We start from the raw sequence: 25,989 nt of genomic DNA on the forward strand, positions 1-25,989 counted from the left end.
ATTAGATTTATTTTTAACAAAAAAAATGGTAATAATAATAAAAAATAAATAAAACTTTGTTCCAACGATATAGCCTCTTTAAGATATCAAATGGGATGCTTGAATACTCTTGAGGTGAAAAAATATTTTTTAAAAGTTTTACTAGATTGATAGAAAATCTTATAAATTATTTCTAATATTTAACATTAAATATTAAAACCATTAGACTTAAAACCATAAGATAAATTCAAAATAATATGGTATCATCTTTTGGATGGATATGTGGAGATGCTATAACTTTCTCTACATGTAACTAAACTTTCGAACCCTATTTTGGTTAGTGGATCCGAATTTATTTTTTTAGGGACTTTTAGTCAAGATTAGAAGATCCTTAAGAAGATAGATTTCTTACGTGACTAATCACACATAAATAAAAAAAATTGATGACGACTCTATTTATTTATTAAATCTAACTATAAATTTATGAATCTATATATTATGATACAAATCATCTCAAACTAATAGGAAAATTTTTGAGCAAGAGCATTTTGTCCTAGCATATGTGTTTAGCTGCCTAGCTGTCGAGAAATGGTAAATTTCCAACAGTTTTTCTCTCCTAGGTTTCTCTGAGAGACCTAAGACATAATTGGCTTTTGTTCTACAGCCTCTTTTCCATTGCTATTTGCTAGGCTTCAAAAGGATTCCCACCGTGTGGCTAAAATATCTTACAAACTTGTTGGAAAGTGAGGCTAATTCTTTATGATGAGAAAAAATCAAAGGAAAATAAAAACTAAATATAAACCAAAAAAGGCTTTGGAATCGAACATTTCTAAGATCATTACTAGGTATTATAATATTATAGTTAATCTCATCCTAATCTAATCTTTATAATAAGAAACCGATTAGCAACGACGAATTTTGGGGGTGGTTTTGGGCCCATATATTATTTGCTCTACCATCAATTCCAAGTCAATTTGGGCCATTTGGGCTTCAACCAGGTGTTCCCTTTTCGACATTGGATTTTACTAATCAATTAAAAAAAATTAGATCTCCTCCGTTATGGGCTTCTAGCCATCAAGCTAAGTCGATCAAGTTTCTGCTAAAAAGACGGGTCACTTGACCCTATCCGTACCCAAATCTCAACTGAAACTAGATCCCTCCATAATGGGCTTCTGGCCCAGGTCGCTTAGTCGGTCAAGTGTTCGGTTATAAATATGGACCACCTAACCCAATCCCAACCCAAACTCTAAACATTAAAAAACAAAAACCGGCAAATCTCAACTGTATTCTTCTTCGTTCTTTGGTTCTTCTTCATTTCATCTCTTGCCTTTTCCGCTTGCTAGGCTTTGATCTTCTACAATAGGCTTTGATCTTCTACAATAAACTGGCATAAACGGCGCATTCTAATTTTGAAACTTTGTTCAATGGATTCTCCCAAAGTATCTTTAAATCCGAACAAATATCTCAAAGAACAGTTAGTTTTTCTCAATTCTCTACTTCTTCCTTTTTCTTTTATCTTATACTAATAAACCCTAAATTTATTTAAAACCCTAATCTGCAGATTCGTGAGCAATTTGACGGGATCATCCATGCTAGAAATCTCCGCGCTTTTGACCATTGTACCCGTAAGTTTTTAACACTTCATTTCCTTTCGTTCCTTTATTTTGCCTAAAAAACGTTTTTTCTTTGTATTCAGATTCTAGTACTTTTGCGTCACTCCATCAGCTCTAAAGCCCTAACTGGTAAATTTATGATTTTTTTTTTTAAATAATAAAGATTAGCGATTTAAATATTTTTAGCTTATTTTACGAATCTGTTTTAATAGATGCTGATACCAGACAGACCTCTTCAAAGAAAAAGGATAGTGCAATGGTTGCTTGTAAGAGTTTAAAGGCTTACCTAGCCACATTAGCTATGGATTTTGTCTTCTTTGTTCTTCCCACACTTTTACTTTTCACTGTAAGTACTCCTACTAGCATTCAGAACATTTCTTTGTAATCCCAGAATTTACTGTGATTAACATAAAAGTTATTGCGAATGATAGGTTCTAGCAGAGTGGACATACTCATGGGCGATTCTGTTATCATTGTTGCTATTCATCTCTGTCGCTGTCAAAAGGTAGAACTTGTAAGTCGCTTTTACTCGTTCTTATTTTTTTTATCATTAATCATTTTTCTACAGGGAACTGTTTTTAATGCAAAAGCATATTAACTCAAAACCTTTTATTGCAGATCTCGTTGTTTGCCTTACTCTGATGGACCTAATTCTTTTAGGACAAGCATATCATCTTATAGGGTTGCTATGGTATGGTGTCTTACATACTTCTGTATTCTGTAAATTGTTTTCTTTGAAACTATCTTTTACTTAGTGTTACTTTTTATTAATAGTAATAAATGATTGGTGGGAAACTTATTGCAGATGATTGTCACATGCTTATGTATCTTGGCTGTTGACTTCAGAATATTTCCTAGAGAATTCGCTAAGACAGAGACTTATGGCACTAGCTTAGTAAGATATAATCAAGCTATATCTTGTAGTTGGTCCTTAGTATTTTCTTTCTATCTTTATGCTTATTATTTCTTTGTTTGCTATCAATTTAGCATTGAGTAGATAATTTTGCAGTGTTTCTTTAAATGGAAAACCCATATTAACATTTAATTCCATATCCACATGCATAAAACTTTTGTTTTTATTGCTCTCCAAATGGGTAATTGCAGTAGCAGTTGTTGTCTTGTTGTTCATTATTCTTATTCTTTCCAAATAGCCACTATCGGCTTTTAAATCTTAGTGCATGAGAATCAGCCAATCTTACAATGATTTTTCCTTCTATTTTGATATGATGTTATTCCATGTATTAGGTAATCTGAAGCTACTGTTGTAATTTACACTAAATGCCATAATCAAATTAATGGGTAAATGAGTTTTAAGAAAAAACCACACCACATATGAAAGATAATAATTAAGGTCACGCTAATTTTTAAATTGGTTTCGTTAATGGCTGTGACTTAATTCTTAGACTCATTGATGTTTCTGAACGTTGAAAACTTTGATTTTTTGAATTTTTAAACAATCTATACTCTATACCTGTCATCCTTTAAGCAATATTTTTATGTATGCAAAGTGGATTCTATGATCTTTCACTTTGAGAACTTTTGTAATTGTCTTGCCAATATGTCAAAACTTATTGACTTTTTTTGAATTTGCAGCATAATTTTATGTTAGTATCCTGGTGACTAGCAATGTAAAAAATTTTATTATGTTAAGTAATGTTTGTGAAACATGCATAATTTTGTCAGATGGACCTTGGGGTTGGCTCCTTTGTACTAGTGAATTCAATTGTTTCACGTCAAGCACGAAATGTCTCATCATCAATGTGAGTAATCCTTTAAAATATTTTCTAGATGTTCATATTAACTTGTCATTTATATGCTTATTAATGTAAATTTTTTCTTCTAAGCATATATATGTATAACATTGATGTCACAATTTTCTGTTTTAAATATGCAGCATATCTACATTAGGTATATACTACTTCAGATCTATGTTCCACTAATTTTTCTTAATGCTTCCTAAGGAATTGGTGTAAGGCAACCCTTAAATCTACAACTCCACTACTACTGCTAGGATTTGGTAGACTTATTTCTACACTGAGTGTTGACTATCAGGTAGAATATATTTCATTGCTCTTGACTTTTTTTTATCATAGTTTTTTGCAATGGCATATGATTAGTAGTTTTCCACATCTGCTCACATAATGTAAACAGATGAAATATTGGTAGATGTATGATATACATACTGCAAACCAGTTTGTATGCACAAGCAGAATTCATAATGTAAACAGATGGAATATTGGTAGATTATAATATACATACTGCAAACCAGTTTGTATGCACAAGCAGAATTCACTCTGTATTTATTATGGCATTATGTATAACAATCATAGTATTTATACAAACTGGTTACTGGTCTGAGGGAATGATGCCTTTCTAAACGTTCATCGTTCAACTTTTCACCCGGTGATGGTTGTTACACAATACTTTCTTTTTTTTCTTTTAATTCCTTTTCTCCCTTGTAGGTTCATGTGGGGGAATATGGAGTACACTGGAATTTCTTTTTCACACTAGCTGGTGTATCTATCCTTACATCCATAGTAAACGTTCCCCCAAAATATTCTGGAATTCTTGGTTCAGTAATTTTAGTTGGTATACACTTCTATTGATGAAGTTTGTTTCTATTCTCTGGTAATTGCTATTTGATTAGTCCTAGACAATAACTTGACTTTGTAACTCTCAGGGTACCAAAGTTGGTTGAGTAATGGGCTAAATGTGTATCTTCTTTCTAACGAAAGGGGAATGCATATAATAAGCAGAAACAAGGAGGGAATTTTTAGCATATTTGGTAAGGATGATTTGGCTATATACCTACTGTCCTATTGGTGTATACCCCTATATTGGTTAACTTGTTTTCGCAAAATAATAGGCTATCCGTTGTTCTTTTCGTCTTAAGAGAGTAAAATGGTGTTGCAATCTGTGCAATCTCTTTGCTTTCATTAGTACTGCTTCTCATCACATCATCTGATTCAAAGATTATCATACCCAGGATACTGGGGCATGTATCTTATCGGTGTTCAGGTGGGCTACTATCTCTTCTTTGGAAATTGTTCTTCTGCTGTGCTGAGAAGCAACAATGGAACACGGATTAGAGTGTGGCTTCTGTCTATCATGTTTTGGTATATATTAACTCTCTCACATGATTTTGTTCAACCCAATATTGGTTGTGTCCATTCTGAATGAATTGATTGCTCAGAAGGTAACCTGATCAATCTCCTATGTATCAGGTTTCTGACATTGATTCTAGACAGCTATGTTGAAAGAATTTCTCGTAGAATGGTAGGATATGTTTATCGAGTAGATTTTACTAATTTGTAGAACTATTTTTGCAATGTTACTATTTTACTAATTTGTAAAACTATCCTTACTAATCATGAAAGCTCTCAATGCAATTTCTGCAGTGCAACTTGGCTTATGTTACTTGGGTGTTGGCTCAAAATCTGCAGGTTAGTCTTATTTCCTCCCTTATTTAAATACTTCAAGAATTTAATTGCTATGTTCATCTTCAATGTGGTGTTAAGCTCTTGGCATAACGAAGCTGTCATCTTTACTTAAACATTCCTTTTCCTAAAATATATAAGGTCAGGACTTAATCATTGACAGGATAACTTTATGTTTCTTGTTTTCATACTTAATCAACATTTCTTTTTTCTTTTAAACCGACAAGGAATCTCAAAATATACAACCCTAGTAGGTTTTTTGTGCTTAAAAGACGCTTGGATGGTACTGGTTCAATGATTTAATGTCAACTGCTAGTTTGAGTGAAAAAGGAGGGGCATTCTTTGTGTAAGTTTCCTTTTCTTTTAAGATAGGTATAATTTGGTGGAGCTGTGAAACTTAGTTTGACTTGTCTACGTCAGTTTGTTGTGCAGAAATGGTGAGACTGAGGGAAAATTTATTTGTTTTGACTTATTTCTCCTCATCCCAACATTGATAGAAATCAAAGGATCAAGTATCAACCATGAGATGGATAGGTATTCATGGGTCCAAATTACCCATGTTTGTTCTCCATCGGTCTCTCAAGAGAAGTTCACTCCCCAGAAACTGTTATCCAAACTGAACTCATACCTGTTTACCTGTTTTTTGTGTCTTTGGTATAATCAGCCAACATCGATGCAATTAACCACAAAAGGGAAGTGAAATACTTGCTGATGTTTGACATTTCTATGTGAAACTTTGCAAATTCAAATAAAAGAAAGAAGTCCCAGTCCTTTTGAATAACGATGGATGTTTATAGCTTTGTTATCTATTGTCACATTGGTGCATGGCTAATGAAAGGTTTACCCTCGTTTCAGCTTTTAGCAGTACTAATGCTTTCCGATTATGTCCCTGGGAGTAAAATTTCAGCTCTTGAAAGAGCATTTGACCGGAATTTATTGGCTTCTTTTCTTCTGGTAAAGAAAACATCCTCCTCTTTTCATTCATTTATGTGCTAAAAAATTCTTCACTGCCTACCTCAGGCTTAAAGAGAAATAACGTAACAGGTTTTCTTGTTTTATTTCTGCAGGCAAATGTGCTAACAGGGCTGGTAAACTTGTCTGTGGATACCCTGTTTGCCTCATCAGTATCTGCCCTTTTAATCCTGATTTTCTATGCTTTGACTTTGTCTGTGGTCATTGGAATTATAGAATTTTATGGTGTAAGGTTAAAATTTTGGTAGGGATGATCGTTATGTCTGCTTGTAAAATGTTTTTTTTTTCCCTGAAAGCTATAACAAAATTATCTGGTTCTGTTGTGCCTTAGAAAGAAAATGTCCTCGACACAGCTCAGAATAGAGGAATCTAACCACAATTACATGATTTTAGCATGAAGTTGATATATGAGTTGTAATGTTCTATGAAATGTGAATATGAATATAGGACATGGTAAACATGACATGGATATAGTTATAGGACAATTGAAAAGGTAGGTTAGTTACTATACTGACATTGATCGTTTGTTGTTTATCCTGTTATTATAGGTTACTTGCATTGCACGAGCTGTATTTTCTCTAATAATAAGCACATATATATATATATATATTTCTTGTAAAGAAACTATATTCACTGAAAATACATTATGTCATGGGGTTATTCCTTAGAATCTTCAGGCTACCAAGGTTCATCTATTCCGTGATGTGATGCTTCTTTGGTTAACTGATTATTGAACTCATGTCCCTCAAAGACCAAGAAAACATCGGGCATGCCCATGACCATGGACTTGGACAAGGACATGCACTTGTATACGTTTTTGTCATGTTGTACAGACCCATTTGGTTTGGCAAATGTCAGTGGATAAATACAATCTACAACTCATAGTGTGCATGGGTATGGTATGTAGTTTTGAAGTTTCTGAGGTGTAGATATTAACATTTATTTGTACAAAGGAACAATACTGGAGATGAAAATCTAGGAAAAACTTAGCCAATCAGTACGAAATATGAATTATGAAAGAGGCAAGGGAGACCGTTAAAAAAGAAAAGAAAAAGCTGAAGAAAAAAAAGGGTAGAAATTAAAATGTGTAGGAAGCTGAGGGTCACATGGATTACCCTGCAATTTGTCTGGCAAATTGGACCGCCTGACCTCAACAGATAAGGCGACAGTTCCCTGTGTTTCTTGTCTCTCTTTCTCTCTCTTTTTTCACACGCCTTCGTAATTTTGTTTTTAATAAAAAAAAAAGAAAAAAACATATCTAGCATGCAAAGTTTGTACTAGTACCATAAGTAAATTACACGTGGCAAATAGCAATTACTCTGACATTTTCCTTTGTTCTATTTTAAGTTATGAGAAAATTTTTATTTTCAACAAAAATTTTAAAGTAATTTGTATAAATATTGTAAGGTATATATATATATATATATATATATTTAGTGATGTTATATTGTAATAGGTTAGTACAAGTTATATTTCGAAAAAAATTATATATAAAATTGTTCTCAATATTTACTTTTTTTACAAATTTACTATTTTTAATACGTTGCAATAATTTAATGGATATATTTTTGCAATATAAAAATCTTAATTATAAATGTCTTTCGCTATAATGGCAGCCTATAATAAGCAAAATTTCATCACATCGGCAATCATTAATTATAAACGTCTCGCAGCAATTTTTAGTTCACAAGGCTTTATTATTTTAAGATTTTTCAGATGATTTTTACTTCTTCGTGCATTTCTTTTCCTCTTTTTTTTTTTTACAAATTAAAGCGGTTAATTTACTTGTTGTATATGCCTATACATATTCTCGCCTATACATTTAACTGTATTTTAATGCCTTATTTTTGGCTTGTATAAGTAATTTAGTACTCTTTTAGTAATTATTCTCATCGTTATTTTTTTACGAACTTTGGGTGATTAATCATTTTCAAATATATATATATATATATATCATTATTCTTTCAATAATTGTTTTTTGTGCGGTTAATGGGTTTTGCAGTCTTACTCTGATCATTCTCACATTTTCATTTATTTGCATTTTCTGATCATTGGCGAGTCAAATGATAAACAGCCTTGGTAAAATCCAATTTTGATGAACCAAACTAGAAAAATTTAGGAATAAAATTGCCAATTATACTGCGGAGAATGGGTTGTCAAACACATGTTAAGCTTTCCATGTAAAATAATGTGTATGAAAATCTAAGGGTACGTGAGCCAATCATTTTTCCCTGCAAAATACAACCCTGATTTGAATGTGAAGGGTAGCTTTTACCCAGCTTGTTGTGTTGTTGGTATGCATAATTCTAAATAGATTTGGGTCCCCCCTACGCACTCTCCATTACTGAGTCTGTGCCAGTGTTGACAGCGTCTATGAAATCGGGAAGACAAACCCAAAACAAGGATGAGTGAAGAGCTTCTTTCTTTTTCCCTCACTTTTTTCTATCACGAAAGAGAAGATCTCCTTTTCCTGCCCCTCTCACGTGCACCGTATCTTTCTCTCTAGGTCCAAAGTCCCTCCCTAACTCCATCTTAACATCTCTTAATTAATCCACTCTCTCTCCCTCTAGTTTCCAATATTTCAAGTCACATTGTTCGGAGGTGTGGATTGTGCAGATTGTACAGAAATGGCTCTTGAAACCCTTTCTTCCAACGAGTTCTTGAACTTCATTATCTATGATACTATATGTGCAACACCTTATAGCAGCCATGACTCTTTTGTGACTAATTTCTCATTGGAAAATAGTTTCAGTTCCCAAGAACAAGCTAGTAGTGCTTTGAATTGCTTTTCAATGGTGACTCCTCCACAATGCCGCTCAAAAGGAGCGGAAGCTGTTGACCGGAGGCCGAACTTGACAGTTCAAGGGAGGAATAAGAGAAGGAGAAAGCCAAGGGTTTGCAAGAACAAAGAAGAGGCTGAGACACAAAGAATGACTCACATTGCTGTTGAGAGAAACAGGCGAAAGCAAATGAATGAGCATCTGTCTGTTTTACGCTCCCTCATGCCTGAATCTTATGTCCAAAGGGTCTGTCTTCTCCATCCTTTCTCTTTTATTCCTCTCTTTTCCTTCTTCTCTTCTTCTACCCTCAAATGAGTTTCAGGGAAAACGAGTGTTACTCTCATGGTCTATAATGGTCCTAGCCATTCAAACTCAAGACAAGGAACAAAACTCAATGCTATATTGGGAAACCCTGGCTTATGAACTGTCTAACAAAAAATGGAGGGTTTTATGGCTTTGGAATTAAATTAATGTATCCATATTTCTGGATTGTTGAAATATATATATATATATATATATATATATATTTATATTTATATTTATATTTATATTTATATTTATATTTATAGTTCATGACTTTAGAATGTTTTCTTTTTCCTGTTAGCTCCACTGCATTTACCATGTTTTACTGATCAATTACCGAGTCCTTTACTTTTAGAGAAATCGCTACTTCAAGGTTCAACTAATTGATATACCTTGAGTAGTAGAACTGTGATGTGATTTAATCTGAAAAGCTGGAGCGATTGAATTCTAAAGTTCAATAATAGTTTGGCACAATGTTGCAGCAAATTTATCAGAACTTGTCAAGATAAAAAGTTCAGCTAGAATTGGCAATATATTTTAAAAAATCCTGTTATTGTCCTTTGCTATTTCTTTGGATTATTGCAAAAGCTGAAACTATAGAAGAAAAAGTTGTTCCTATAAAATTATATGGAATTAGTAATTATAAGGATATTGAAAAAGAGACCAGCTGTTTCCTGTATTATGATTTTTAAATAGAATTTCAGCAGGAGAATCATGATACATACTTACGGTTATTACTTTAATTTGAAGTTCCAACATTCTCATTCCATAACAATGCATGAGTTTAAGATGTTTAACCCTTAACATAAATGATTTTTATTTGTGTAGGGTGATCAAGCGTCTATAGTTGGCGGTGCTATAGAGTTTGTCAAGGAACTTGAGCATCTTCTGCAAACCCTTGAAGCTCAAAAGCTTCGAGTGCTGCAACAAGTACCAGCTGCTGCCAATGAAGAAACCACCAACTCCAAATTGTTATCACCACCATTTGCACAATTTTTTATGTATCCTCAGTACACCTGCTCTCAGATCCCTAACAAATATACATCAAAGACTATGGCATCAACAGCGGATATTGAGGTGACATTGATTGAAACTCATGCTAATCTTCGAATTCTCTCACGAAAAGGTCCCAGGCTGCTTTCCAAGCTTGTTGCTGGTTTTCAGTCACTTTACCTTTCCATCCTCCACCTTAATGTCACAACCATGGATCCATTAGTTCTCTACTCTATCAGTGCCAAGGTAATATTTGCCCTTTTTTCCCCACCGCCTTCATCTTTCTTTTTTAAGAAAAATATCCCCCCACCCCCACACCAATACTCATGGCATAACAATATAATAACATGCATGCATGTAGAACCTTTGAACATTGTTATTCTATTAGAGATGCTAGTCTTCAATTATTGTCATATGGGGGTAGCGGGCAGATACTATCTTTTCCTCTCCTATACTTTGTCTTTCCCTTGGAAGGGCAAAATGTCATTTTCCATAATTTAAGAAAAATCAAATAAAATTTAGACGACCTTTTGAAGTTGTAGTGGTAATGGCCTTAAATAATTTTCTTATGTGAAAAATGGCAAGAAGATCGTTTTTTTCTCATTTATTATTACCGCTGTTTCCTTTCCCTAGTTAATTTTTTCTATATAATTCAAGAAAATTATACCGTTTTAGGCTAAAATTTGAAACATTCTAAATGCAGGTTGAAGAAGGATGCCAACTCAGTTCAGTAGATGACATAGCAGGGGCAGTTCACCACATGCTCAGAATAATTGAGGAAGATGCAACTGCCATATGTTGATCAAATTGTGCTAGCCACCTAAATTACCTTCTGGTTTTGTGGTGAAATCCTCAAAATGCCACCCACTTTTATTTTTCATTTTAAGTTTTTTCTTGAGAGGGGTTTTAGGTGGGTTCTGGGTTTGGGTTTGTTACTTTGTTTAGTGTTTCTGCAATTTTTAGTTTTTAGTATTCCTGTATGTAAGTAGCTTGAGTCAATGAAAAGTGCATGTGTTTCGAGTTTTTCTTAGGCATGACTTGTCTGAATGTTCATATGGTAAATCAAGAAGGATGCTGATATTGGGAGTGTATGAAATACAAACTTTATTACTACTTTTTTTTTTCATTAAATGTCAATGGGATGTTGAAGTCACATACATGCCCATAACATGATTTCTTTTGCAATATGAACCTGCTGGCAATTAAGGATGAGCATTGGCATTGGGATGATGTTAAGGGTTTTTCTGTCTTTCCACAAAATATATTTCCAAATTACTCCCCCATTGACACATATATATATATATATTTTTGGCCAATCTATATATTTATTGATAGTTGAGGCAGGTCATTTTTACTCGTATGTTGTAGTGAAAAATTGCCAGTGAAACATCTTCGAAAAATCTCGCACAAAACTGTTGTTTTTGTTTCAATACTTCCTAAGAAAATCTAACAACGTAAAAGCATTAATTGATTGGCCGATTTAATGTATATCTTATCTCTCTCTTTCTTATACGCGAGACAATTTTTTCTAATTTCAGCTGGTTTCGATGATGAAGAAAAATGCAAGGTCGACAGACATTGCAGAGGTTTAGTGCAAGGGCCCGGGAAGGACATTGGGAAAAGTGATATGGTTTTTGTAGTTTTACAAGAGAGAAAAAAAAAAGCTGAGAGTTAGAGGGTTTTTGTGGGATTCGATGCATTTCAGCCTTCACTTTTGTTTCTTTGTGTAAGCATGAATCTGCGCCCTAATTAAGACTTGTGTCTTCTTGTGTAAACTGGACAGGGCCGTCGGATGAATCTTGACGTTTCTTTTGGTCTTCAATTTGTTCACCTCGGAACTCACACTTGGGCCACAAGGAGCAACTTGTTCTCGAACCCATCATTGTCTATTGGACTTCGTCTTGGTCTGAACTGAAGATCCTTTTGTTTAACTAAAACAGAATCCGAACGTAATGGGCTGATTTACGTTTTAGTTAAACAAAAGGATCTTCAGTTCAGACCAAGACGAAGTCCAATAGACAATGATGGGTTCGAGAACAAGTTGCTCCTTGTGGCCCAAAACATTTTTAACTAGGATTGAGATGACCATATGCATGTTCCATAATCATTCATACATGGGAGACTGGGGAGGGAACCCATCACTTAAGTAGATTTATTTTGTAGGTCCATTTTAAACTTCCTTCACATTTTGGTAATCTGTTGGGAGGTGGACCAATTAGGACCATTGCTTGTTCCGAAAAAACCCTGTCAATCAAAAAAATTCTTGTTCCATGATTAGGTCGAAATGACTGTATGTCTATGAATACTCTCTCCTAGTGACTAAAGTTTAAGCATATATTCAACTTATCCAAATACATATCCTACATATTCAACCGATAACGGGTGTATAAATGTAAGACAATCATACAAATCTATCTCTCCATAATTATACGGCTCTGAATATGATCGGTTTCTGCCCAAAGGCTATATTTAGAGAGGAATAGAAGGATCTCTTATTCTTCCTTGCCTAGTATGAAAGAATCCACCACTGGAAAAGGACCTCTTCATTGTAATAGGGTTCATTGCACAGTGCAAGACCCTCATTTTATTGCTAAGCTTACTGGCTTCTGCTGATTATTTTGATGATCCAGCAATACCTGATAAGAAGTGGCACTCTTCAAATCTAGTGTCTTCATCTTGATTGATAAGCAAAATATCAGCAACTGAAAGTTGGGTTTGACATATAAGATCCATTGAAATTGATCTTCTCATCTGTTAATAACCTTCTTCTCTAATCTCAATTATGGTATTTCTTCCTTGATCAATGCCTAAATCGCTCAAAGCACGTGATGGAGTCTTTGGCAATCCACCAAGATAGATCTGAACTCTGCCCACCACTTGCATACTCCTCTTTCCTGAGTCTTGAGCAGCAGCTACATTTTCATTTGTCACAGATTGCCTATCCTGCAAAAATTCATTCCTGGAGGACTTTCTGTCACTGGAGGTGGCAATGGAAGTGATGAAGCACTAATAAAGATTATATTTGCACGACACAAAGGGCAATTTGAATGAGACCTAAGCCATGTATCAATGCAATGGACAGGAAAAGCATGACAACACTTAGGCAAGAGCTTTAAACTCTCATCTTCTTGGAACTCAATGAGGCAAACAGAGCAACCTGTTCCTTCAATCAAGCCATCACCCTTTTTATATTTGCAAACTGTAATGGACTTGATAAAGCCTCATCCAAACCGGTAGTTGAAGTCTGCCATGGCTCATGGGCAGCTGGGTTGTAAGTTGTCTACCCATGCTTCACCAAGTCATGATTCTCTCTTTTTCTTGTTCCCACAATATTTAGATATTATCGTATAGTAACTTGCTAGAAGAAAAGCGCTTGCCAGAGTGCCAATGATTGCAATCACAAGAGGGGAGAAATTTCGGCCTGAATCATCATCAGGGAATTCTATGGGAGGTGGAGGAGGGAAGATGATGTGGCCCCATTGTGGTTAATACAAGCTACAAAAGCCTTGAGAACAGTCTAGTGTTCACGCATGGCACCAAGGTTTTTGGGTTACCAACAGACCCCATGACAGGTGAAGAAAAACTCCACAGAATTAAATTTACTATCACTTCTAAGTTAAAATATGATAACAATTTAGATCATTGGCATCCAACCCCTTGGACAACAAAGATAAAAGCTGGAATAGCCCTTTAGACCGCTTAGTGAAACCACTGGAAATTTACAAAACCCTGTTCCTAGGGGCTCTTCAGAAATATTATGATCATAGAAATGAGTTAGTCAAGAAAGTATCAAAACGAATACCTTATTAATAATGCACATAAGATATGGATAGAATCGAAAGAGCAAAATATGATGCAGTTCAATTGGCCGCTAAATGTGCAAAAGAATGCTAGGCAAGAGCAGAGTCTAAGCCTGTGAGGGGCTCCTCCTGTAATGCAAATTTCTTGAAGAGACAAGAAAGAGTTGAAAAGCTGCCAAAGCCCAAAGGGGCTTACATGGAAAGCAAAGCAAAGACAGGGAAACAGGAAGAGAGGTGGAATTGTTGAAGCTTGTGATGACTTCCATGTAGTCTCTAACCGTAAGGGATACAAAATTCTGAATACCCAAATGAGCTGTCATGAATTTTAAAACTTCTTGTCTTTTGGAATTAAGGAAAGTGATAATCTAGCTTTTTACCACGACAGAATTTCTGCCTAAGACCTAATATTTGAAAGGGTTTGGATCAATACAATCTTTATTTGCATCTTTTTTGCACATTCCAAAGGGCTATTTATATAAACTTCAGATAATCTTAAGTAACCACAGATTGCTCTTAAAACTAATCATCCTCACAACAACCCTACCCCTACTCTTTCTTCTAACCAACCCTCTCATTAGCTCCCAGTAGATGCCAATGGATTAGCAAAGCAAAGTGTTAAAATGGAATATCTTTAAACAATTATCCAATAAAACATAATTCCCATCTAAATCAATTGAATACATGTAATACATAATAAATTATATGAAAATTTTATTGAGACACAAAGAAAAGGAAAAATATAGAGAATGTAAACACTTACAGACCACTTCTATAGGCAGGTGACAAAACTTTCTGACTTAAGCCTCATTTGTACAATAATCTGAAAAAGATGGAAAGATGAAGTCCAAGTGAACTTTGTGAAGATCTAAGACTCTTCAGTTTGGCCATCAGGCTCCTTTTCCTCTTTCTTTTTACCTCCAGAGTCATCATCTTTCCTTTCACTGAATTTTAAACGTAGTGGCCGATCCATCAATTCCTGAAAAATGAAGAATGATGAGTTTGTTCAAACGTTTCTTTTTAACAATGTTTTCAGTCAAGCTGATATATAAAGAAACTTATGTAGAAATTATTCATCAACAAAATGCATAAATGCTTAAAATCAAAAGTAACAAAGAATATATTCACAATTTAAGTCCATAGCAAATATTCTCATGCTATTTGACATCAAGTGAAGAAACAAATTTTAGTTTATAGCAATATTCTCAATATTCTTGACTTCTATGTTAAGATTTCTTTACTGCTTATGGTTGTTTTAAGTTAGTATATCAGCTAGTCAAAAACTTATGATTTAGACCAGAGACTAGAAAAGGAGACAAATGCAAAGGACTCTAGCAAGAACTGTAACAAGGTGGCAGTTGAGTGAGTGAACAAAACTAAGTCGGATTTAGAAAAGCATTACAGTGACTACAAAGACAAGTTTCTGTGAACATAAATTCAAAACTTTATAAATATTGAAAGGAATATCAAACTCATGTCCTAGACAATCTCACAATACAAAAGAGTTCCAATCAAATCACCTTCATAAGCCTCAAAACCAATGTAGTTAGCCTGGTAATCATATTAGCCAACATTAATGGTCTATGGATAGTGCTCTCCAAGAAGAAGCAGAAAACAATGCAAAATGATGCAGAGTACAAAAAATATAGATTAAATTTGCTTACCTTCCCATTTAGAGTAGAAACTGCGGCCTCAGCATCCTCCTTTGTGGCAAAGGAAACAAAGCCATACCCGGCAGACTGTCCTGAAGGAGTACTAAAAACAACCTTAGCTGAAACTGGGTTAAAGGCAGAGAAAAATTCTCTGATATGACTTGACCTTACTTTCCAAGCAAGATTCGACACATAAAGCTTATGGCGTGTCTCACGGTAAGGAACAATCGGCTGTGGAGAAGGTGGTGAAGGTTTATTGAATCTCTTCGCAAACTCTACCCTAATTATTCTCCCTGACACTTCCTGCACCATAAATCATACTTAAATATGCAAAATGAGATGCATGCAATGGAAAGCAATTCTCTTATTTAACTCTTGATGATAATGTCTTCTTCCCTTCTTTTTTTTTTCAGTTTCTGCTCCATCACAAGCTCAAACAACAAGGGTAACCCTCACCCATCCAAACCAACAATCCCATGGCACCGGCTCAAATCCAGAGTTTTAAAAGTATCTCTCATTTAAAAGAACAGGGCCTGATTCACAGGACACAATTGAATATCTTAAAAATGACAATCATTCATATATCCACCTGAAAAACACTATCTCACAAGATTTCATTTCGTGCAATATAACAATGAAAATGTGCAAAACGATTTACATTTTCCCTAAGCAAGTAGAAAACCAAGTTGATTAGACTTTCAGAAAATACATGGCAGACCCTAGATAAAGATTGTGATAGGAAAGAAAACGTCAACTAAACAAAGAGTAAATTAAAAAAAAAAAAAAACAACTTACATGAGAATCGAGTTTATCGACAGCAGCCTGAGCTTCTTCACCAGAAGCCATTGTCACAAATGCGAAGTTCCTGCTTCTCCCATCTTTTTGCTTTATAATCTAAAAACGAACCCACATAGCAAAAAAACCCATATCATAAATCATCCCAAAAAGGTTTTTTTTTTTTTTTTTTTTGACAAAAAGAGAAACCTATAGTTTTATAGAGAAAAAAAAAAAAAAAGAACCTCAACGTCTTTAACGTTTCCACATTGGCCAAAGAGGTCCTTGATATCAGCAACCGTAAAAGACCACGGCAAATTAAGCACAAAAAGCTTTCTTTTCACATTGGGTTTCTGGGTTTTCTCTGTTTCAGCTTCGACGCCCACTTCTTGCACTGTAGAACAGAGTAGCAAACCCAGCCTCCTTTGGGTGCCGATTCGTGGAGAAGTGGAGAAATTATGAAAAAGCACAGGGGTAGACTTGGAAATGTGGAAAGTTAAGGAAGAGAGTATTGCGGTTTTGGGACATAGGAAGGGCTTAGAGGAAGAAGAAGGGCAACGTGACCAGGAGAGTGCTGCTACTGCTTCAACAGCCGCCATTGCTATTGAGTTTGGGTCAGCAGCAAAGATTTCAACTTTCTATTCTGACAGAAAATATTTCAACCTCAAGTTTCAATCAGTATAGACTGTGGATAAGAATGAGTTGAGATTTTATTTGATGGATCAATATGGTCATTTTGTTTTTTCTTTTTTTTTTTTCGTTTCTCCTTTGGATAATTATAGCAGTAGTTCTCAAGAATCAAGAAAATGAAATTACAGAAATTGAGGGAAAATAACAAAAAAAAAAAAAAAAGGCAGAAGTATTAAATTGTTGATTTATGGTGATAAATATTGTTTTCATACTTACTTGATACATTCAAGATTTTTCATCTGAATTTTTTTTACTTGCCATTAGAGATGTAAATTTTAATCAAATCTAATAAAACATTTAATTTTTTTTATCTTAATAAGGGTGAGAGTGGACATTAAATTTTAAAAATAGGATAAAAGTGGGTATAATTTTAAATTTTTTATTTGTTATGAGTATAGATATAAGGATGAAAAATATAATATTTATCTCGTACATTTATCATAAATATTATATATTTAATAAATTAATTTTTATTTAATAATATAAATTTTATTTTAAATTAATTAAAATTAATATATTTATAAAAATTTACATAAATCTATAAAAATAAAAACAAAAAATATTTTTATTTTAGCTTTTTTTTAATGTTACATATGTTATCTATAAAATACTCACGAAAATAAAAATATGAGTATGAATGAGTTTGAAATTATAAATACAAAAATAAATATAATATAAAAAATTAAAAATAAAGATGAAGAATACTTTATTCCTTATTTGCAATGTATATTTTTACTACTATTAAAACTTTCCCTTGTGAATTTCGAATTAAGGGAGAATTCATGGTGTTCATAATCAAAATATTATTGATAATATTTACTTCTTGAAATCAATCATGATTTTTTTTTTTTTTTTGTGATTTCAAAATTCAACTCTTCATATGAGTTGTGTCATCCACAATTTGCATTGAAAACATCATCAAAATCTTCAAAATCAATTATTGAGAACAAAGAATAATGAAGCTATGTAGTATATTAGCAATTTATGTACTTAATCCTTAATAAACAAGGTAGCTAATAGCAATGTAATGAAAAGATCATCCACTTCATATTAAGCTCCCTTCTTTGGCTTCTTAATTAGATACTTGGAATTCTATATGGCATGTTTTAAGTTTATCCTAGTTTCACATAAATAGTAAAAGAATTCTTTTGATATATTATCACTTAAACTTTTTAATTTTAAACATCGAATTAAAAAATTAACACATATTTTATTTTTTAATTTTTAATGCATTTTAAAAAATTTATATCACTTCGCTAATTTATTTTTAAAATCTAAAAATTTTATTGAATATGAATAAAAAATTTATCATAGTAAAAAATATATCCATGACTAGATGCCACGTCATTTTATACAAAATTTACCCTCCCAAGAAGAAAAAGATAAGATCCAAGTACATTTGAATCAGCCAAAAGAAACCACATAAATTTTTAAGAAAATTTGACTTAATTTAGCTGGATATAGATAGATTTTGTTTTAATCCAAAAATGAAAAACCCAAAACTTGTAAATATTTATTAAGGATTAGTTTTTTAGTGAATGGATAGTAAAATTTTCAATCAAGGACTCTTAGGTCTTCTACAATATCTTGACAAAGACTCTCTTGTAGTTGCTATATAACTCCAACCATAACAGTCTCATGGTATCCCAACATCATTGGCTTCTCTTGATCTTCCTTTAACCTTGGTTATTGCATTGAAGATGACTATCTGCTTTGAGAAGCCTGATCAACTAATTGGTATTTGATCTGCTTTTCATCTCCATCCCAATTTTTATTTTAGATTCAATGATGATTATTTGTTTTAATCTTAGCATGCACTATATGGTTCTCAGTTACTCAAGCTAAGGGGATGAACATGCAGCCTGATGCTAATCAATTGGTATCAAATGAAGAATTTGCAATGCTTGAAAACAATGCTTTCGGAAACTCATTCAGGTAAATTATTTTCTTAAACTTATTTTGCAGGTTTCCCAGAATATTATCCGATTAAAATTCTCAATATTTGGTCAAATATGATTTGACAGGGATTATGAAGCAGATGGTGCAAGGAAAGACATTGTTGAGCAGCACTACAAATTGAGTCATATTAACCAAACATATGATTTTGTAAGTAAAATTTTTGTATATAAATAACAATATGTTTGGACAAAAGGGATCATGCATGGTGTAATTGAATAATTACTGATTGGAAATTTAATACATTGATTGCTGCAAATTACAAACGTATAGGTGAAGCGGATGAGGGAAGAATACAGGAAGCTTGATAAGGCAGAGATGGGAATATGGGAATGTTGTGAACTTCTCAATGAGGTTGTTGATGACAGTGATCCTGATTTGGATGAACCCCAAATTCAGCATTTGCTGCAGAGTGCTGAAGCAATCAGAAAAGACTATCCTAATGAAGACTGGTTGCACCTGACTGCTCTTATTCATGGTAAAATAAAAAAAACAAAACCCTGCCTTGTTATATTAAGAACAAATTCACTGTATTTATTCTCTTTTGTATAGCCTCTGATTATTGGATTCCAATGCATTTTAGATCTAGGAAAAATCCTTGTTCTTCCAAAATTTGGAGAGCTACCTCAATGGGCTGTTGTTGGTAAGTGTATTTGTTTTGAATTTAAAAAGTATTTTCATATTTCCTCTTGTAATTTTAATTGAAAATTTAATTTCAATGTAACAGGTGATACATTCCCTGTTGGATGTGCTTTTGATAAGTCTAATGTTCATCACAAGGTTTTTAAATCTTAGCATTGATCTTTAATCATTTACCAATTAAACATATTCGTGTTATATGATCTAACTCAGATGAATATACAATTCATAAATTTTGTGCTGCAGTACTTTAAGGAAAATCCTGACTTCAACAATCCAATTTACAACACCAAAAATGGGGTCTACTTTGAAGGATGTGGACTAGACAATGTGCTCATGTCATGGGGGCATGATGACTATATGTACATGGTATACATTTGACTCCATTAATCGTCCCTCCAAGCTAAACTCATTCAATCCAGTCTTGCCACAAAGTTTAGTTAATACTATATTATCCATCTCATAATTTTTAGGTGGCCAAGGAAAATGGAACCACATTGCCTTCTGCAGGATTGTTCATCATCCGATACCATTCCTTCTACCGTAAGCATTTTCAATGAAATTTAATTTTCTGATCATGCTATTATCTACTCACAAGTATTTTCTGATCAATTTCGTTAATGACGTCGATTTCCTTCCCGTCTCACTTGCAGCATTGCACAAGTGTGGAGCATATACCCAGTTGATGAATGAGGAGGATAAGGAGAACATGAAATGGCTTAAAGTATTCAAGTAAGTGTCCTCTTCCTTATTCAATTTGAAATGGTTTATTTTTCGCAATTGTTTTGTGAAAAATTAACTTATTGACTTGCTTTTCTTGACAGCAAATATGACCTCTACAGTAAGAGCAAAGTTCTGGTTGATGTTGAAGAGGTCAAGCCATATTATGAATCCCTTATTGCCAAGGTAAGCTCCATTTCCTTTTTTCCTTACCAGCTATCAGTACTTACCTCTTCAAAGTTGATTCATTAATTTATCTCAATTGAAAAAAAATTGCAGTATTTCCCAGCAAAGCTTAAATGGTGAAACTTCCAAATCCTCAACACAGCATTGCTGGAGCTGCAAAACTATTAGTCCTGACTCCTGATCTGATGAGAGATCACTAGGACGACTGGAGGAAATAAAATGTCGATTTAAGAATCTTTTTGTATATTTTAATAAGATTCTTGAATTCTTAGAAATTATTTCATCAACTGTCACGGAAATTTAGATTAAGCTGTGAATCAAAATTGCATGGCGTGTCTCTTGTAAAGTCTTGAAACCAGTTCAAAGTTGCAAGAAAGAAGCAAAACCTAAAGGCAGCAGGAAAGCAAAACCAAAACACAATCTTTGCAGGGTTAAGCCTGAAGGCATTTTGGACATATTAACTGTCTTCTATCTAGTAGTATTATTTTCTTTTTCTTTTCTTTTTCCTTAATAAATAAAAAAGTTGTGGACAACTAATCACTTTTGTTTCTTTTTCTTCCCATATCCTGTACAAGGTATTGCTTTTCAAAAAGTGGTACTAAAAGTGATTATACTTGAAGATCTAAATACACGTTAAAAATTGTTATCAATTGCTTTAGTGCTTTCATGGATCCAGGGCAAAGAACAAAAACATGTGGGGTTGCATAACAGAAGCTTTATCATGTACCTATTTTTTCAACACGGCATATCTTTACTCGAGGCAATTCCCTTTCTTTTCGTTGTTAGATCTCAAAACAACACCCAGATAGGTTTTCACTGAATAATTCTCCAAACAAAATGGCATTAAGCAACAATGTGATCGGTGCAATCAACTTTGTTGCTATGCTGCTCTCAATTCCAGTCATTGGTGCTGGAATCTGGCTTGCAAATCAACCAGATAATTCTTGTTTGAAGATTTTACAATGGCCTGTTATAGTTTTGGGGATCTTAATCTTGGTTGTAGCTCTAGCAGGCTTTATAGGAGGGTTTTGGCGCATCCCCTGGCTCCTTATTGCTTACCTTGTTGGCATGCTTATCCTCATCATATTGCTTGCATGCTTGGTAGTTTTCATCTATATGGTTACCATTAGAGGTTCAGGCCACCTTGCACCTAGTCGCACATACTTGGAATATCATCTGGAAGACTATTCAGGCTGGCTTCAACGAAGAGTCAGAAGTTCTTACAAGTGGGAGAGGATAAAAGTCTGTCTCAGCTCAACAGAGATTTGTGCCCAATTGAACCAGAGTTATACAATGGCTATAGATTTCTTTAATACTCATCTAAGTCCCATAGAGGTAAATCTCAGTTTATCTGCTATTAGTTCCAAATTATTCCATAAATCTCAATGCCAGATGTGGAGTTCTTATGATTAATCTTACTGCTTGTTACAACAAATACATGAATACCTTCAATATTAAATTGCCAGACTTATCCTAAACTGGTTATGCTTGAGAATGCTCTAAGACCACGTTTTCTAAGAATAAAAGTAAAGAAGAATTAGGCATGCATGTTAAGGTAACTAGGTTCTCCAACGATGAGTTAATCTTCTTTTCCTAAGTATACTCATCTTTAGCTTTATTCTTTATGTTTTTTTCTTTACAGTCTGGATGCTGTAAGCCACCAACTGAATGTGGATACACGTTTGTAAATCCAACAAACTGGATCAGCCCCATTAATAACATAGCAGACCCGGATTGCATACAGTGGAACAATGACCAAACGCAGCTCTGCTACAATTGTAATTCGTGCAAAGCAGGATTACTTGCAAATCTGAAGCAGGAATGGAGAAAAGCTGACATAATACTGCTTATAACTCTTATTGCTTTGATATGTGTATATTTGATAGGATGTTGTGCCTTTAGGAATGCCAAAACTGAGGACATATTTAGACGCTACAAAGAAGGCTATACCTGAGAATCAGTTAACTGTAAGCTGGTAGTGGTGCAATTGGGGCTCGTTCGAATGGAGTTTTGTTTTTGTGACTTTGTATAAGCAAATACTTTTCCTTGTTACATTTGGTTGAAAAATGTGTTGGTACTGATTGTTTTCATTCCAGCGTAGAAATTTATGCTAAGCAGTGATGAGCTGTGTGCAATATGGAGAAAAGCTGACATAATACTGCTTATAACTCTTATTGCTTTGATATGTGTATATTTGATAGGATGTTGTGCCTTTAGGAATGCCAAAACTGAGGACATATTTAGACGCTACAAACAAGGCTACACGTGAGACTTAGTTAACCGTAAGCTGGTAGTGGTGCAATTGGGGCTCGTTCGAATGGAGTTTTGTTTTTGTGACTTTGTATAAGCAAATACTTTTCCTTGTTACATTTGGTTGAAAAATGTGTTGGTACTGATTGTTTTCATTCCAGCGTAGAAATTTATGCTAAGCAGTGATGAGCTGTGTGCAATATGCGGGTGGGGTTCATGACTAATTGTCAATCACTGTCTGACAATATGTAGAAAATGCCTGCAATATTTCAATGACAAAAACTAAGAAATAGGTCATAGGGTCACTTCTGCCTCTGTGCATGTAAATCTTTGTAGCTAATTTTGAATATTAAACAAGATTACTTTTCCAGGAAAGCATGAAGCATGGGGGCAGAACACCTGAAATTCCGGTTTTGGAATTTGGAAAACAAAGTAGAGTTGAGACTAACCAAACGATGTAAGTATGGCTGGAAGTCGTACTCGTCGGAGAAATAATTCTCCCAAATGATCTTCAGCTTCATGCTAGCACTTCTAAATCTAACTATATATATTCATTTAAAACCCACTTTTCAGAACCATTCTAGCATAATATAAACTACTGACAAATATTTTTACATGCTCGAGAACTATAAATTTGTTTGGTTTTGGCCCCATGTTCTAATCCAAGTAAACAACAGGAATCCTAACTGAGGCATTTGTCCTGGATAGATACTTTACTCCTGATTGTGAATTGTTAATGGATCCTGCAACCTTTACATTGTTATTCCTGAGTATCTTGCTTCAGATAATTCCCAAAGACATGATCCTATGCATTTTTCCAGGTTCTAAGGACGTTATGCTTTGTTAGGATTAGATAAAATAATACAAATTGGGCTTGCAGAATGTACAACAGGGGAAACTGAAGCTCAACTGTGCAAAAAAGGGATTCAATTCATCGTGATTCGTGCTTCTTTAGCGGGCCTAAAATTGGAAAATACAAGCTCATGTCGTAATCATTTTCTTCATTATTTTTGTTCATATTTATCCTTGCTTTAAGCTATTCCATTTCCTTTTCACCATTAGCATTAGATCTCAGACAACAAACCATCCTCAGGAAGATCTTCTCATAATCCTGTCACCGAGATGGCAGCAAATAGTACCGTCATTGGTACCATCAACTTCATCACCTTGCTTCTCTCGATTCCAATCATTGGTGCTGGAATCTGGCTCGCAAACGAACCAGATAATTCTTGCGTGAAGATTCTGCAGTGGCCTCTTATAATTCTAGGAATATCAATGTTGGTTGTGGCTCTATTAGGCTTCGTAGGAGGGTGTTGGCGCATCACCTGGCTCCTCATCCTTTACCTTGCTGCAATGTTCATCCTTATGGTACTGTTTGCATGTTTGGTTGTCTTAATTTATTTGATCACCAACAAGGGTTCGGGGCACCCAGCGCCAGGTCGCACATACGTGGAACATGAACTTGATGATTTTTCTGGTTGGCTACGTCGAAAGGTCGTGAGTCCTAATAAGTGGGACCGGATAAGAGCCTGCCTTAACTCCACGGATATGTGTTCTGAGTTAAACCAGAGATATCGCATAGCTCAGGATTTCTTCAATTCTCGGTTAACCTCTATACAGGTAACTTTATTATTTCATCTTTTAAGTTTCAGTTGATTTATTTTTCTCGTAATTTCCTTAGATAATGAAACCAATTCCCTGTCTCATCTTTCTAAACTTGCAATGCATAAGAAAAACAAAGAATTAGACAGAGCAATGTAGTTTGATTCTCCAACCATGAAAAATTCTTTCGTTCTTAAATTTTTGTGTTTTTTCTTCACAGTATGGGTGCTGCATGCCCCCAGCTGAATGTGGGTACACTTACATAAATCCAACATATTGGCTTACTCCCAACAACACAGCAGCGAGTATGGATTGCTTGCAGTGGAGCAATGATCAGATGCAACTTTGCTTCCATCGCGATTCATGCAAAGCGGGATTACTTGCCAATTTGACCAAAGTGTTGGGCTAAAAGCCTCCAATCCAATCACACCAGCGGAAGCGAAATCAAACAATAAATCAAACACACAAGAGACAATAATTTAACGTGGTTCGGTCCAACTGACCTACATCCACGGATAAGAAATAAGATCCACTAGTTGTAGAGAATTACAAACATACATCAAATCATCAACCTCACTCAACAATCAATACTCATAAGACACTCTCAATCTCCTCTAGTCCTATAGAGTATTCTCAACCCAAACAAACACAAACTCAAACCCTTGTGCACCCTTTCAACATAACCAAACACATACCCATATGCTCCCATACACCATACCTATGTGGACCCTCTCAATCTCCTCTAGTCCACTCACAAATAAACATACATACCCATAAGACGTAGAGCCCCAATACTCTTATGGAACGTCTATCCCATAAAACCCTACAATTCTCTTACATCTTTTTCTCATACCTAACCCTGTAGAGACTTCACCTATTTATAACCATACAAACTTGCTCATTAAGAATCCCTCTCCTCTTAGAATTCTTCTCCTGTAAGTCAAACTTGCCTATTAAGAATCCATTTCCTTTTAGAATTCTTCTCTTGCAAGTCAAACTTACCTATTAAGAATCCTCTTTCTCTTGGAATTCTTCTTTTGCAAGTCTTCTTGTCCATCAAGCAATATCTGATAAATCTCAAACAAATCTCTTATGAGATTTGAGTCAATATTCTTAACACAAAGAATGGAGAAGAGTAGGCATAATACTGTTCATTACTCTTGTTGTTTTGATATGGGTATATTTGGTGGGATTTTGTTGTGCCCTTGGGAAATCTAAAACTGGAGATACACCTCCCAGACGCAAGAAACAAAATACATAAAACCTTTCTTCATGTATTTAGTACTCACTAGTTATGAGATTGTTCTTTTTACTTTTTTTATTTTTTTTTACAATGTCAAGATGGAAGAGATATTATTTGCCATGATAAGTAATTAATATTGTTATGGCACTGCTGTGCCTTTGCGTGATTTGTGGAGGCACCGAAAGGTGATTGTTTTTCTATCACAAGGAATAGCAGGCCACCATAAAGGATTTGTGGGGTTTCATCTCCAACTTTGTCTTTTCTTTTAATAATTAAAATTAAAAATTACTCTTTAAAGGTTCATTACTTACTAGGACTTTCTAACTTTCTATCCCTGGAGCCTGTTTGCCTGAATCATCTCTTTGCCTCTAAACTAGTCCAGACAAGCGAAGAAGAATTTGAG

The 25,989-nt window shown here is 34.4% G+C and overlaps 6 protein-coding genes and 1 pseudogene across 11 annotated transcripts; 5 read left to right on the forward strand and 2 right to left on the reverse strand.

Moving 5' to 3' along the window:
- The first annotated feature begins 1,254 nt into the window (after positions 1-1,254).
- On the forward strand, positions 1,255-6,340 carry LOC111288599 (transferases, transferring acyl groups). 4 transcript variants are annotated; one of them, XM_089745960.1, is made up of 16 exons: positions 1,255-1,453; positions 1,541-1,604; positions 1,676-1,721; positions 1,805-1,938; positions 2,024-2,097; positions 2,211-2,283; positions 2,398-2,487; positions 3,276-3,352; positions 3,554-3,644; positions 4,055-4,181; positions 4,273-4,377; positions 4,579-4,708; positions 4,817-4,868; positions 4,991-5,035; positions 5,885-5,983; positions 6,097-6,340. In XM_089745960.1, the coding sequence occupies exons 1-16, from the start codon at positions 1,404-1,406 to the stop codon at positions 6,247-6,249; spliced, it is 1,410 nt and encodes a 469-aa protein (XP_089602086.1). In that variant the 5' UTR covers positions 1,255-1,403; the 3' UTR covers positions 6,250-6,340. The 4 variants fall into 4 exon arrangements, with proteins under 4 accessions (XP_089602086.1, XP_089602088.1, XP_089602087.1 ...); XM_089745961.1 differs by having other exon boundaries at positions 1,284-1,418; XM_089745962.1 differs by lacking the exon at positions 2,398-2,487.
- Positions 6,341-8,382: 2,042 nt separating this feature from the next.
- LOC111286370 (transcription factor bHLH71-like) lies at positions 8,383-11,229 on the forward strand. Its single transcript, XM_022876292.2, has 3 exons — positions 8,383-9,027; positions 9,913-10,323; positions 10,781-11,229. The coding sequence occupies exons 1-3, from the start codon at positions 8,629-8,631 to the stop codon at positions 10,877-10,879; spliced, it is 909 nt and encodes a 302-aa protein (XP_022732027.2). The 5' UTR covers positions 8,383-8,628; the 3' UTR covers positions 10,880-11,229.
- A 1,160-nt stretch (positions 11,230-12,389) lies between these two features.
- LOC111276193 (E3 ubiquitin-protein ligase Os04g0590900-like) lies at positions 12,390-13,778 on the reverse strand (annotated as a pseudogene).
- On the reverse strand, positions 12,390-17,026 carry LOC111286362 (RNA-binding (RRM/RBD/RNP motifs) family protein). Of its 3 annotated transcripts, none has more exons than XR_016329028.1 (5): positions 16,546-17,026; positions 16,322-16,420; positions 15,539-15,829; positions 14,638-14,853; positions 12,390-13,036 (listed from the first exon to the last, which is right to left on the reverse strand). XR_016329028.1 is itself a non-coding variant. In XM_022876282.2 (4 exons), the coding sequence occupies exons 1-4, from the start codon at positions 16,897-16,899 to the stop codon at positions 14,743-14,745; spliced, it is 855 nt and encodes a 284-aa protein (XP_022732017.2). In that variant the 5' UTR covers positions 16,900-17,026; the 3' UTR covers positions 14,483-14,742. The 3 variants fall into 3 exon arrangements, 1 of the variants encoding a protein (XP_022732017.2); XR_016329029.1 differs by having other exon boundaries at positions 12,903-13,036; positions 14,642-14,853; XM_022876282.2 differs by lacking the exon at positions 12,390-13,036 and having other exon boundaries at positions 14,483-14,853.
- A 1,552-nt stretch (positions 17,027-18,578) lies between these two features.
- Positions 18,579-21,041, forward strand: LOC111276214 (inositol oxygenase 4-like). The gene is made up of 11 exons (XM_022861997.2): positions 18,579-18,727; positions 18,823-18,925; positions 19,015-19,096; positions 19,220-19,424; positions 19,530-19,589; positions 19,674-19,726; positions 19,832-19,954; positions 20,059-20,128; positions 20,239-20,317; positions 20,410-20,491; positions 20,585-21,041. The coding sequence occupies exons 1-11, from the start codon at positions 18,691-18,693 to the stop codon at positions 20,609-20,611; spliced, it is 921 nt and encodes a 306-aa protein (XP_022717732.1). The 5' UTR covers positions 18,579-18,690; the 3' UTR covers positions 20,612-21,041.
- A 116-nt stretch (positions 21,042-21,157) lies between these two features.
- Positions 21,158-22,581, forward strand: LOC111286359 (protein TORNADO 2-like). The gene is made up of 2 exons (XM_022876273.2): positions 21,158-21,826; positions 22,134-22,581. Exons 1-2 carry the CDS (start codon positions 21,329-21,331, stop codon positions 22,443-22,445), a joined length of 810 nt encoding a protein of 269 aa, XP_022732008.1. The 5' UTR covers positions 21,158-21,328; the 3' UTR covers positions 22,446-22,581.
- Positions 22,582-23,445: 864 nt separating this feature from the next.
- Positions 23,446-25,608, forward strand: LOC111276225 (protein TORNADO 2-like). Its single transcript, XM_022862005.2, has 2 exons — positions 23,446-24,361; positions 24,564-25,608. The coding sequence occupies exons 1-2, from the start codon at positions 23,864-23,866 to the stop codon at positions 24,750-24,752; spliced, it is 687 nt and encodes a 228-aa protein (XP_022717740.2). The 5' UTR covers positions 23,446-23,863; the 3' UTR covers positions 24,753-25,608.
- Positions 25,609-25,989: the final 381 nt, after the last annotated feature.

This window comes from Durio zibethinus, chromosome 17, assembly GCF_047325235.1.
Source record: "Durio zibethinus cultivar Kanyao isolate XHJ-2024 chromosome 17, ASM4732523v1, whole genome shotgun sequence".
In the NCBI taxonomy this organism is placed as follows: Eukaryota; Viridiplantae; Streptophyta; class Magnoliopsida; order Malvales; family Malvaceae; genus Durio; species Durio zibethinus.